Here is a 13,856-nt window from a genome sequence, read left to right as displayed (position 1 = left end):
GAACCAGTGATGGGGGGAAATGAGGGTCCCCTGCCCAGGCCTGACGCCTCTGTCAGAGGCGTCAGGCCTGGGCAAGGGGCCGATCCTGCGATTGGAGGGTGATGGGGGTCAACGCCTGAGGGCTCCCAGTATGTGAGAGGGGGCAGACTGGGCTGAGGGACACTCCCCCCCGACACACACACACACACACACACACACACACCCAGTGCACGAATTTCGTGCACCGGGCCCCTAGTACTATTATAATCACTGAACCTTTATAATATACTTTGCTGTTACAAATACATCTTCCAGCAACATCTTACTCTTATTTGCTAATTCCTTTGTATGAATTTTAGAATATTTTGTCAAATTTCCCCCTCTAAAATGTTTTACTACAATTCTACTGTCCAAATTAATTTGGGAACTGATAACGTTATAATATTCTGTTTTTACAGAGTAACACTATACAATTACCCTCACATTTTTATTAAGGTTATTCTTGAGGGTAGTCGATTTTTTTTTGTGTTTTTATTGTAAAGGAGATATATATATATATTTTTGCCATCATATTTCCTAACAAGGTATTGCTGGTTTTGAGAGCAGCTATACCACTTTTTACATATTTGTCTTGAATCAGCCATTTTTACTGAGTTCTTTATTAATTCAAATAATATTTCAGTAAATTTCCTTAGATTTTCTAGGTCTGAAATCTATTAACTTCAAATAGTATTGAATATGTCTATCTCTTTTCAGTAGTTTCATATTCCATTCTTACCATTTTAGCTAGAATTTCTAAAACTGTTAAATTATACTGATACAATAAACATTGTTCTTTTGTTCCTGATTTTAATGGGATTGCCTTTATTGTTTTATAATTTTGATTTGGCTAATGTCCTGTCAAAGAGCCTGCTTCTTTTTTACCACAATTGCTGACTCATTTCATTTCACAACTGTTCTTGTTCACAGCTGTTCTTATTCTAGTAGGGTGGTATTAACTATTTACACTATCCTGGGAGGAACATGGACCCTGACTTCCTTTGCTATATAGCCACAGCCTGTGGGTCAGTTTTGCCCTTTCCCATGCCTCGCTATGTTAGATCCTCAAGAGGAGAAGATGGACACTTCTTATCTATTTCCCAGGTGGTCAAGTATAGTCAGATGACAAAAATGTATAAGCCACCACCTAGGTTTCTAAATTCAGGTTCAAATGCTAGAAATTCCTTTTTGATTCTTGCAAATGTTTGACTCAATCTTAATTTACATTCCTCTGAACCTATGTCTTTTTTTCATGTCTTCATTGACATTTTAATGGTAAGATGAAGGAGTCATAATAGGATGGCTAACTTGATGTTACCAGGCCCTAGAAGTCTACCCACCATACTTTTCAAAAGTAAAAACTGAGGCACTTTGTGAACTGATTTGGCTTTAGTCATTGGATTAGTAGCCAGTGAGTGAGCTCAGACAACTTTACTACAATGCAATTAATTCATGTTTAGCAGAAATAATCAGAATAAACCTCAATTCCTCTTACTTTTATAAATATCTTCCCAGTGAGTGGTGAAGCTGAAAATGAAAAACCCAGGTATCTCCTGGCAATCAATCTCAGAAACATTATAAAAAAAGAAAAGGTGAATTAGTTTTTAATTTTCTTTGTTTTTACAAATATACAGATGAGATATAATTAAGTCTAAGCAAGGAAGAAAAGTAATTACACATGTATCCCATTTTCGGATAGTTTCGGTTCCTTAATTTAATTTAAAATTATCTTTTGGAAAAAAGGAACACATGAAGAAATAAGTTTAATTTTTACACTTGAGTATTTGTGGTCAGGAAACTAGTTTTTCTCTTACATTATATGCTTTTACTTAGGCATTTTTCTAAATGTACAGTTAATGCTAATTTCATGAATTGCTGCAGTTAATAAACCATTATCAAATGACAACAGATATTAACTCTGTCATGTCACCTGAGTATTCAAAAGCAATTTAATATGTCTCATTTGTGTACTGAGTAGCACTGTATCGGAAGCAAGAAATGAAGGATTATGTTTAAGTATTTTTAGAAAAATCCCCTTTAGAGATCTAAAATATTTTATCTATCACATTAAAATCTTTTAAATATAGTGAACAACTACTATGTAAAAGTACTATGTTTGGCAACAAAAGGATACAGGAGGTATAAGACATGTTTTATTCTAGTCTTATAATTGGAAAGATGAAAACACGAATATATATAACTATAAAACAAGCAACAGATTTTTATACAGTTCAGTTTTTTTCTGACAGATTTTTTGCTGAAGGCAATTCCTCTGATTTACGACAATTACATCCTCTGTAAAATTCAGGTCTATCCTTCCTATACGAGAATTTTTGTTTATCCATAGACCATTTATGAAAAAAAAAAAAAAATCCCTTGGGTGAAAAGGCCTGAAATGCAGCAGCAAGGTCCCTGGAGCTAAGAGAACAAGGCTTTTGCCCAGTTATTACGTAAGGACTGGTGGAGGTCTGTTGTTTCCAGTATTTGTATACGGTGCATTATCTAACTAGTGTACACACGGGTCAGCCATGTATTCACTTCAATCTGTGGCATCTCCAAGCCATTGTCTTTAGCTTTCTTAACAGTTTGGAGAAACTGAGACAATACAGCATAAGTGCCATCTAGTGGTAAAGGGTCTCCTAACTGCATTAGGAATTCAGACAAGAGGAAACATCATTTCTAGCTGGAATAACAGAGAAGACTTTACAGATCAGCAAACAGATCCCGAAGACAATGTCGTTATTTCGAGAGCTGACTGTCAGAAGCATGGGGTATGCAGGCAGTATAGGGAGAGATATGTCTTGCTAGCAGACAGCTTATGGGCAGTAGAAAATAGTAGAAAATACGGCTAGAAAAATAGTTGTCAGAATAAAAAACTCAGGGAGGAATGTTTGGTCTTTATTCTATGGGCAATGAAGACCAGTCATCCATCCAATTAATATTCACTGAGCAATTACTATGTGCAAAAACTATGTTAGCTTCTGGGTATGCAGAGATGAACAAAGCAACCAAAGTGCCAACCCTCATGGAACTTCTAGCCTAGACAAACATGAAAAACACTGAAACTTCTGAGCAGAAAAGGAATGGAGAGTCAAGACTTGAGTCTGCAGCCAAGTTAACCACTAACAGGAAATCATTTAACCTTTGAGTCTAAAGAAAAAGAGAACTACCTACGTATTTCACAAAGCTGCACTGAGAAGAAAACTACATAATATATGTAATATACATGAAACAGTTTGTAAAATTCTATAATGTAGAGCATAATGGTGAAAATGTTTTAGAACAAATATTCTGATAGAGGTATGCAAAATAAAATGAAGAGAATGGACACAGGAAATTAAAAATCCCACCAACTCTAGAAAGTTACTTTATAGAATTTATTCAACAATATAAAACTCATCTAAAGCATACCTGATATGGCAAGCTTTCCTTTACATGCTGTTCGTTCTTTACTTTCAAAATTCACATCACTGTCAAAAGGAAAAAACCTAATGAAAGAAAGATCTTTTCTAATAAGCAATTGTTTGAACAATCTTTCACAAATGTCTAAATATTAAAAGCAAATAATTATAAAATAATAAAATATTATCCATGGATAATAATGACTTCCAGTTAATATGAACTACCTGACTTAAATTTTAAGATGTTTAGTCAACAGCAAGCTGGCTTTAAGGTAAATATATAGAACTATTTCCTTTGATTTTTCACATAAGCTTTTCCTTCCCTGATGACTATATACTGGCTTATGCTACAATAAAAGCCTTTTGTGATTACATTTATAAACAATATGTATAAGATTTGTCCAGGTCCCAGAAAGTAAAATACTTTGGATCACCATTACAGGAATTGTATTTCTAGCTTACCAGATTACAGTTGCCTGACAAAGTTAATGACATCCCACCTTATCCTTATAAAATATAACAATTTTTAAAATTACTCTGTTCTTTATTTATATTCAGTAAGATACTATTTCATTTCTTTGAAATTCCAAAAAACTAAGCATATACTAAAATAATAAATAATCTAAGGTGGAAAAAGGAAGGGATGGCTCTGTAGAGAGAACAAAATGTGGAAAGGAAAATATCATCATGACAATAGAAAAAAGTCTCAAAGGAAATTCTTGGGATAACAAAACACTTCCAGGTTTGTCTTTACAATATACTATTACCACTAAAAAACAATCTTTTAAAATAGTTATCTCCTATTAGAGCAAATCAATTCCATCCTTAAATATTTCTCTAATATTCCTATTTCCTAATATCCTACATTTAGAGATTAGCATTCCATTTCTAGAGCAGTATTTCCAAGAGTATTCTTCTCTGCACTTTTTCTTGGTCTGTATTTAAATTGGTTAGCTAATTAACTGCTGGCTAACTTAGGTACTTCAAATATTTATAAGATATAAACTTTTCAGTTGAATACTGTTTAATTTTCTTTTTCTTTTTTTTTTGTAATTTATTGGTTTTAGAGTGACCAGAGGGAGGGAGGTAGGGAGGGAGGGGGAAGGAGGTATATATCTATCTATCTATATATCTATATATATATATCTATATATCTATATATCTATATATAGATATATATATATATATATATATATATATATAGAGAGAGAGAGAGAGAGAGAGAGAGAGAGAGAGAGAGGGAGAGAGAGAGAAACATAAATTTGTTGTCCCACTTATTTATGTATTCACTGGTTTATTCTTGTATGTACCGAACCTGCAACATTGGTGTAACAGGATGACACTCTGACCTACTCAGCTACCCAGCCAGGGCCTGTTTGATTTTTTAAGAGGGCTTTTAGAGAAAGAGTGGGTGGGAGCTTGAAGTATATCTAACTAATTTTCAGAAGAGTATGACAACATCTCATTGCATTTCATTCAGGACACTTGTTTAAAAAGATTGCATATATTCATTCTCATGTGCCCAAATTTTAAAATAAAATATATCAGCCTACTTTTTTTATTATAGATAAAATAAACTTCAAATAAGCTAAAATGATTTACTAATGTACTTAAGTTTATAAGCTTATATGGGACATTTACATGGTGCTTATAGAGTCACAAATTAGGTATAACTAGAGTAATGTAGTATACTTAAAGACATACATTCTCAGAATCCTATCTAATTACTTTATGGTCACACCAGTATTTATAGTAAAACCAGAGGCCCGATGCACGAAATTCATGCACCGCAGGGGGGTGGTGTCCCTCAGTCTGACCTGCGCCTTCTAGCAATCTGGGATCCCTCGTTCCTAACCGCTTGCCTGATCGCTTGTAACTGCCTGTCTGCTCACTACTAATCACCTGCCTGCTTGCTCCTTTCCGCCCACCTGCTTACTCCTTACGCTTGGCTCACCACTCCTTAGCCCTGCCCCGGAGGGGGGAGAGGCTCCCGCCACCACCGCTGTGCTCGCCAGCCATGAGCCTGGTTTCTGCACTGACCCCCAGGGGGCAGCTCCTTCACTGTGTCTGCCCCCTGGTGGTTAGTGCACATCATAGCTATGGGTCGTTCTGGTCATTGCGGTTGTTCCGCCATAATGGTCATGGGGCTTTTATAGATGATAGATAGATAGATGGATAGATAGATAGATAGATAGATAGATAGATAGATAGATAGATAGGAAATTCACCCAGTGGAAAATAGAAGTACTCACTGATTAATTCATAATAATGTTTCATTAAATCACAAATTTAAGAAAGAGTCAAGCTCTACATTTTACACTTGAGTTTAGTTTGTCATGTTGAAGATTATTAATTTGTTTATTACTTCATCACAGAGTGAAAAACTCAATTGAATAGTCTACTATTTTGATGAAAATAATATACTGACAGGCCCCAAAACAAATCTCAATTTTCTCAAATTGGAAAAAGAAATACAGCCCTGGCCGGTTTGGCTCAGTGGATAGAGTGTCAGCCTGCGGACTGAAGGGTCCCGGGTTCGATTCCAGTCAAGGGCATATACCTTGGTTGTGGGCACATCCCCAGTAGGGGGTGTGCAAGAGGCAGCTGATCGATGTTTCTCTCTCATCGATGTTTCTATCTCTTTATCCCTCTCCCTTCCTCTCTGTAAAAAATCAATAAAATATATTTTAAAAAAAAGAAAAAGAAATACAATATACATATAATTGGTTGGCATTTGTAAGTAATATTTCTGAAAACACCTTCTATATAAGCAATGAATAATATAAATTCTTAAAATGTTTATTTCAATGAAAAATATAAGGACGCTTTAATATGGTAAGTAACTTGAGTTTTATGGAATAGGCCATAGATTATGCTCAAGTTGAGATCCATTAGCTATTATTAAATTGGATTAAACTTGAGGCTTTGGCAGGCAAGTAATATTCTGAAATACTAGAACCACCAAAAAAAAAAAAACTTGTTGAATATTTAAAAAAAAAAATTTCCCTTCCCAACTATTCAGCCACCTGGCAGAGAATAGCTTTCTTCCCTATAATTATAAATTACTTACATAGGTATTACCAGGACTAGTCAACAAACTTATTATGTACAAATATTATCAAGCTATAATGTAAATCCAATTAACTATGTAATCTTACAAAATAATTAAGTCTGTCGTAATAAAAAAATTAGAAAGGAACTAAAGTAATTTAGCCTCGTTTTTCTAAAGCTTGAATTATTTTCAATTCAAATAACTCCTCAAACTGTTATTTAGGGTGCTAAAATGTAATATTTTCTAATTAATCCAAATTGACAATGAAATTGTTAAACATTATCTGTTTAATAATGTGCTACTGTAGCTAATAGTTTGCTACAGTTAAATAAATACTTGTTTGGAAAATCTGCAATGTTAATGCCAATTCTAAATGCTATAATTAGAGAGTCAGCCTGAGGAAAAAGCAAATAACCACAAAATTATTCAAACAAAAGTACAGCTAAATAGTAGTGAACCTTATTCTTAGAAATTCAGTTTAGAGTATTATTTTGCTGAGACTTGTGCTAATTTGAAAAATAGATAAGAATATAAAAGACAAACTTTTAAACTTTATATTACTGCCTGTAGGTAAATAAAATGACCAACAGAGGGTGCCAATCAGCCACTTTGTTGCCCAAAAATCTGTATTAAAATTGCCTAACTGTATTACCCTATATTGTAAGAATGTAAAATAGCATTTCTTTGCCAAATTAACAAGCTATGATGAGAAATAGCACAATGATGAAAGTATTTTATATTTTCTGAATGAAGTATTAAAAGAATTCTAAATGGGATTCTATTATTTGAAAGCAGGTTATAATATCCTTCACCTCCAATGCAAATCAGTGAAAACTGAAATGCTTAACATGGAATTTTAAACCATTCTAAAACTATGTAATATAAAATCAATACCTTCAAAATACCTTAAATTGAGAAGATGAGTTTTCAATGTCAAACCTTGACATAAATGCTTTTCAACAGACACTAACTGATATAAAGTTTAAAAAATAAAACCAGTAATGTCTTTAATATATACCATGTTTCATTGCAGAACTATCAGCAGTATACAATTTTCACTTGCAACCTATACTTTTTCTTATTTTTAAGTTATAGTATATAAGCAACTATAAGAAACGAGTTATTGAGGCATTATTAAAATCACAATAATGTTAAATGATACACATAATTAAGTCCTATAAGTGACTTTGACTAGTATTATTTTTACAAAGCCAAATAAAGTATTTCAGTATTTAAATCAAAGATAGATTGCGGGTTGAGGCCATGCTAAAATGTAAGCTCTGTAAGCATAGGGCTTTTTGTCTATTTTGTTCACTGCTGAACCACTACTGCCTAGTATATACAGCACATTCTAAGGCACTCAATAAATGTTTAGTAAATATTGAATGAAGTTAAATAGGATGTGGTCATTTTCATGGAGCAGGCAGATTTAGATTTCGACTATAAAGTCTCAGGGTTGAATCTTACCCACCAATAACTAGTTACATTAATGAGTTGTTATTAACCTCTTACCTTCAGCATCTTCATCCGTAAAATGGGGGAAGTATCTACCCACCTTATACTACTAAATGAAATAATATTTTATATGTATTCTATGTCATTCTTTTAAAAAATCCTTACCCAAGGATATGTTTATTGATTTAGAGAGGAAGTGGGGAGGGAGAGGAACATCGATTGGTGCCTGCCTTATGTGCCCTGACCAGAGATCATCGAACCTAAAACCTAGATATGTGCCCTGACTGGAAATTTGAACCCAAAACCTTTTGGTGGATGGGACAATGCTCCAACCGACTCACCCAGCCAGGGTTGTATTCTATATCATTCTTTAAAATGTTACATAAATACAAGGATTACTTTGTAAGTATTTATATTTTTGGCCTCAGTATTTAACTTGGAGTTTATGTGAAAGTGGAACTAAAACATCTGTTAAAGTGATCAGAGTATGACTTCTAGTTCCTGAAAAATAATGGTAGTCATCTAAATCAGAATCTCTTCAGGCATCCTACAAAAGCTTTCAGATCAATAAGAAAAGCAAATAAAATTACCTGTAGCCCACTTGTGTAGCAAAACTAGAAAACTGAGAGCATTACAATCTGTAATTTATATATAAATGAGAAAATTAATAACTGCAACCATCAAAGCCAGCTTCTGGAGGCCTTGCCCAAGTAAAGAGTAAGGTACACATTGCAAAACGCAGGATCAACTTGTGATCTGCCCAAGAAAAATAAATGGACAGAAGACCTGGTTGCTGGGAGCCGGTCCATCCTTGCTGTTTCAAGGGACCTGGCATATATGGCATACTGTTCTTAATATGTTTGCTCACCTTCTTGGCACTATGTGTTTTAACCAAGGTCACCTCTGAGAAAGGTTGTTTCCCCAGGTAGGGATTTTCCCCTGAAGTTAGGGAGGGAATAAAACCCCTTAACTAAGTGCCAGGCAGGTAATTAATCACTTTAACTACGAACAATCATGCTTAAGCTACATAATCTTTACTCCCTGGAATGGAGATAAGAAACGCCCTAACCTTTGGAATAGAGATTGATAGGATTGGAATCAACTGGTATAAATACAGATGTAACAAGACAACAGGACACAGAACCTAGACACAGAACCTACACAGAACCTAGAGACAGAAGAACTTCGCTGGAGAGAACATGGCAAAAGATCCTGGACAGAAACTGGCCACAGAACCTAGAGACAGAACCTAGCGAGAGAACATGGCAAAAGATCCTGGACAGAAACTGGCTACAGAAAAACCTACAGAACCTGGCAATAGAACCAGGCAAGAGAACCCAACCATGCTGATCAACTGAACGCTGCCTCTGTGTCATTCCTTCTTCGCCGACTCCGTCCACACCTTTGGGGACCCCTGGACCTGCTGGGGTTGGACCCCAGCACCTGGTAAACACAACAACACTGGTTCCTGGGGAGTTAAAGGAAGGAGATCCAAAGGCTTCTGGTTCAGAAGTTGTTAGTCTAACAAAGAGAGACACACAATGGGGGAGGTATCCTTTGAAGGTTTGGTCATGACAAAAAAAAGAGGGAAGTAATTGAAGTTAAAAACCCCAAGATACAAAATACTATAAAATCAGAAAACCAACCACACAACCAACCTCCCAAAAGGCATCATTTATTAAAGAAATTTCTCTTCACAGTTCAAAAAATAGAAAATGCTCTTGAACTAAGAAACCAAGTAAGACCTTCTCTACCCTTCCTCCCCCTAATCACTTGGTCATGGAAAATCCTGCATCCTACATATTTCACATACACAAGGACCCAAATATCCACAGAAAGAATTAAAATGCTTCAGCTGATAGAAATATTCCACCAACCACTCTTCAAAAAAATAAGTAACAAAAACTATAACACAAGCTTGGCCGGCATGGCTCAGTGGTTAAGTGTCAACCTATGAACCAGGAGGTCAAGGTTCAATTCCCAGGCAGGGCACATCCCTGGGTTGGGGTCTTGATCCCATGTGGGGCATGCAGGAGGCAGCCAATCAATGATTCTCTCACATCATTGATGTTTCTTTCTCTCCCTTTCCCTTCCTCTCTGAAATATTTAAAAAAACAAAAACGAAAACCTATAACACTATACTCCAAAATAAATTAATACAGTTATATAAACTATTGTAAATATTATAGCAATCAGGAATCTCAAATTTAAAACAGATTAGTACAGACAAGTAAATATGTAAAAAGAAGTGTGTGGGGGGGTGAGAAGTTGGGAAAAAAAATCATTTCTGAAATGAAAATACAAAGGATGAAGAGATGAAACTTTAAAAAAATTATAAAAAGTTTAAAACCATTAAAGAGAAAGTTATAGACATAAAAGACAGGCAAAGAAAATCCAACTTTGGTACAACTGGAGTTCTTAAATAAGAAAAACAAAATAATGAGATAAAATTAATACTTTTATTCTGGAGGCTTTAACTCCAGGAAAACTTTCTAAAAATAAGAGAATTGAACTACCTAACCCTGGCCAGTGTCCTCAGTGGTTAGAGTGTTGGCCCAAACACTGAAGGGTTGGGGGTTCAATTCCCAGGTAAAGGGCATGTACCTGGGTTGCAGGTTCCATCCCCCACTGGGGTCAGGGCGAATTTGGGAGGTAATCTATGTTTCTCTCTCTCTGCCCCCTTCCACACTCTAAAACTCAATGGAAAAAATGTCCTCTGATGAAGATTAACAAAACAAACAAACAAACAAACAAAAGGACTTAACTGTCTATACTGAAAGGGTCCTAAGTGAACAAAAATATTCAGCCTTAGACATTTCCCAGAAAAATTATCAGACTTTAAGATAATCTATTTTTAGCCTCTGTACAAAAAAGAAAAATTAAGTCATTTACAAAGGAAAAGTAATTAGTCATCACATTTGTTGATAACAAGACAACCTTGGAGCAAGGTGTTCAAGAAACTCAAGGAATGAAAGTGATTGCCAGGATTTTATATCTAGCCGAGCTGACCTTTGAGTACCAAAACTAAAGGCAAGTACTTTAAACATGCAAGAATGTGAATAAAACTACTCATGTTGAGGAATCTACTAGCTAGCTCATGAGCTTCCTCCAAGTAAGAGATGATTTTGGGAAGTACAACAAAAGGATGGGTAGCAAACATTATACATATTTAATTGCAGATCAAAGACTAAAACAAAGATGGAGACACAAGTACAAGGTTAGTATGTATTATCCACTCCACCAAAGGAATAAGAAATTATCATCTTTTGAATAGAATCACCAAGGAAACTGATGATGCAAAACAAAAGAGATCTTGTTAAGTGGAAATGAAAGACAGGGCACTTCAGAATAAGCAAAGGCACTGGAAACAAGAAAATTCAAGGACTGTTTTGGGGATATAGATCTAGCATTTGGCTGAAATAAATTTGTAACATAGAAATTTGAGGGATAAGACTATGAAAGTAGTTTGAAATCAGACCATAAAGATCCTGGAATGGAATGCAATGCTTATCTAAGGAATTTTAGTAAAAGGAAACCATTAGCTGTTTTTTTAAGAGGAGGGCTGATATAAGCAGTCTTGTAAGTGGATATATCTGGCTATAATAAGCATGGAAAAGGTAAGGACAGCCTAGTTTACCAGTCAAGAGACTAATAAATTGACAGACTGCCATAACTAAACAATCCTGTCACCTAGACTGAGGCAGTAAACTGTGCTCCATCCTTACCCTGATGATGTACTGTTTACGCAGCCTAGAAAGCTTTCCATGTCCCACTTTTTCGATTCACCCGGAATGTACTGTGAATTATACACAAACCTGGGTATCTCTGCATATTTAGGAATAAAAAATAGGTAGTATACCAAAAAGTGTTTCATAACTACACACAATTTGAGAACAAAACTTTATTGTATAATTAGAACATTATGGTAATAGGATATTTGACCAGCTACTGATATTCTCAGATATGTTCTAAAAAAAACAAACAAAATGACTATATAACTGACTTCTCATCTACACAAAAGAAAATTTTCTCAATTTTCCTAAGAATGGTACAAAACTAGCAACTATTCTAGGTATACAGAAGTTAGGTTACTGTATACAGCCCATGACTTGGGGCGTTAAGGCCTAATTCTTTCCTAGAACCCTGACTTAAAAAGGCTCTAAGCCCTGGCTGGTTCGGCTCAGTGGGTAGTGTTGGCCTAGGAACTGAAGGGTACCAGGTTCAATTCTGGTCAAGGGCACATGCCTGGGTTGCGGGCTCAATCCCCGGTAAGGGACGTTTAGGAGGCAGCCAATCCATGATTCTCTCTCCCTCTCTCCCTTCCTCTCTGAAATCAGTAAAAATATATATATATATTTTAAAAGGCTGTAAAATGAAGTAAAATATTTGCTTACTTTAATAAATTGAGAGAACTGAGTGAAGATCTATTAGAAAAACCCAAACCTCATGCACTACTTTTGATCTCCTGAATTCTGTCATCAAATACTATTTAATCACTTCTATGTGTGCCTATTCTTAAATGTTTTTCCTAAAAATTGGTTATTTCAATTATTTTGTCTGACCATCCTTTTCAATACCCTACTGCAAAATAACCTTCCCAAACATCCATTTTATGAAATCTCTGCAGAAAACAGAATAATAAACAATGAAATAAATGTAAAGTCCTGTAATAACACATGAGGGCAGCTTAGCATTGTACAAAGCGCATGGGCTTCTTTTTGCAGCTGGGAGGTACTCAGGCTTTAAGTCATCTGGGTTCACATCCTGGCCACAGAGTCACTGTGTGCCCTGTGAACCAGTTATCTAATATTTCTAAGGCCCAGTGTCTCCTTAATAAGGAGGTTTATACCGCTCTCAGTTTGTAAAGTGATAAGTGTGAACATCTCAGCATAATATCTGGCACCGAGAAAGGCTGTCAATACCAATGAACTTCCCAGCATTCCAAATTTTCTTAAATCTTGCTATTCTCCCATCCTTTACTTTTCAACTTCAGTTTGACCTTTAGCCTCAACCAAACATATCTCTTCATTGTTCTAAATAATTCATGCTCATCTTCCACCCTGTTTTTTATTATTTTCCTTTCTTGGAATACTGATTTCTCCTACTCACCTAACCAAACTCTATCCAACCTCCATTTGATCTAGAAGATTCAGATCCAATTCTTCTATTAAACTTTTTCAATTATACCATTTCATACGGATTTGATTCTTCTTTGAAAAAAATATCTAGATGTATTCTGTAATAATATTTTTTACATTTTATCATACAATTTTAGAAAATTAGACTAGTATTAGAAAACTCGTGAAAATGCTATTTTAATTCTGATAGCAATGTAAAACCAGAGCATTTTTCTACCTTACAGACTATTAAAACCAACTTAAGGAACAGACTGCTGTCTTTAAAGAGAAAATATCTGACTGTGTAATCTACACTAATAAAAGAGAAAAATGGTAATTGGCATACGACGATACCCTTTTCATTGGCTAATCAGGGCTATATGCAAATTAACTGCCAACTAAGATTGGCAGTTAACTGCCAACAAGATGGCGGTTAATTTGCATATGTAGGCACAATGCAGGGAGGCGAAAGGGAAAGCAGGAAGAAGCCCCCTGCCACTGACAGTGATCGGAAACCCAGGGGGGAGCTAAGAGCTGGGGGACAGGGCAAAGGCGGCCCTGAGGCCGCCTTTGCCCTGCCCCCCAGCCATGATCGGAGAATCAGGCGCCTTTGCTGCCCTGGCCAGTGATAGCAGGAAGTAGGAGTGGAGCCAGCGATGGGAGCTGGACACAGTCGAAGCTGGCAGTCCCGGGAGCTAGGGGTCCCTTGCCTGGGCCTAAAGCGGAGCCCACGATCGCGGGGCCGCTGTAGCTGTGGGTCCCTGCTGCCCGAGCCGGACGCCTCAGCCAGAGGCGTTAGGCCTGGGCAGGGGC

At 36.0% G+C, this 13,856-nt stretch overlaps 1 protein-coding gene across 2 annotated transcripts in view; it reads right to left on the bottom strand.

Annotated features, from left to right (window-relative positions):
- Nucleotides 1–13,856, bottom strand: part of RTKN2 (rhotekin 2) — a 72,480-nt gene that overhangs the window by 47,564 nt on the left and 11,060 nt on the right. For both annotated transcript variants that reach the window (XM_059662609.1, XM_059662610.1), the window contains one exon: nt 3,430–3,488. In XM_059662609.1, the coding sequence (XP_059518592.1) occupies nt 3,430–3,488 (59 nt within the window). The remainder of the gene's footprint in view (nt 1–3,429; nt 3,489–13,856) is intronic.

This window comes from Myotis daubentonii, chromosome 13, assembly GCF_963259705.1.
Source record: "Myotis daubentonii chromosome 13, mMyoDau2.1, whole genome shotgun sequence".
NCBI classification, from domain to species: Eukaryota; Metazoa; Chordata; class Mammalia; order Chiroptera; family Vespertilionidae; genus Myotis; species Myotis daubentonii.
Note: the sequence above shows the minus strand (reverse complement) of the source record. Positions and strands in the feature narration are given on the sequence as shown.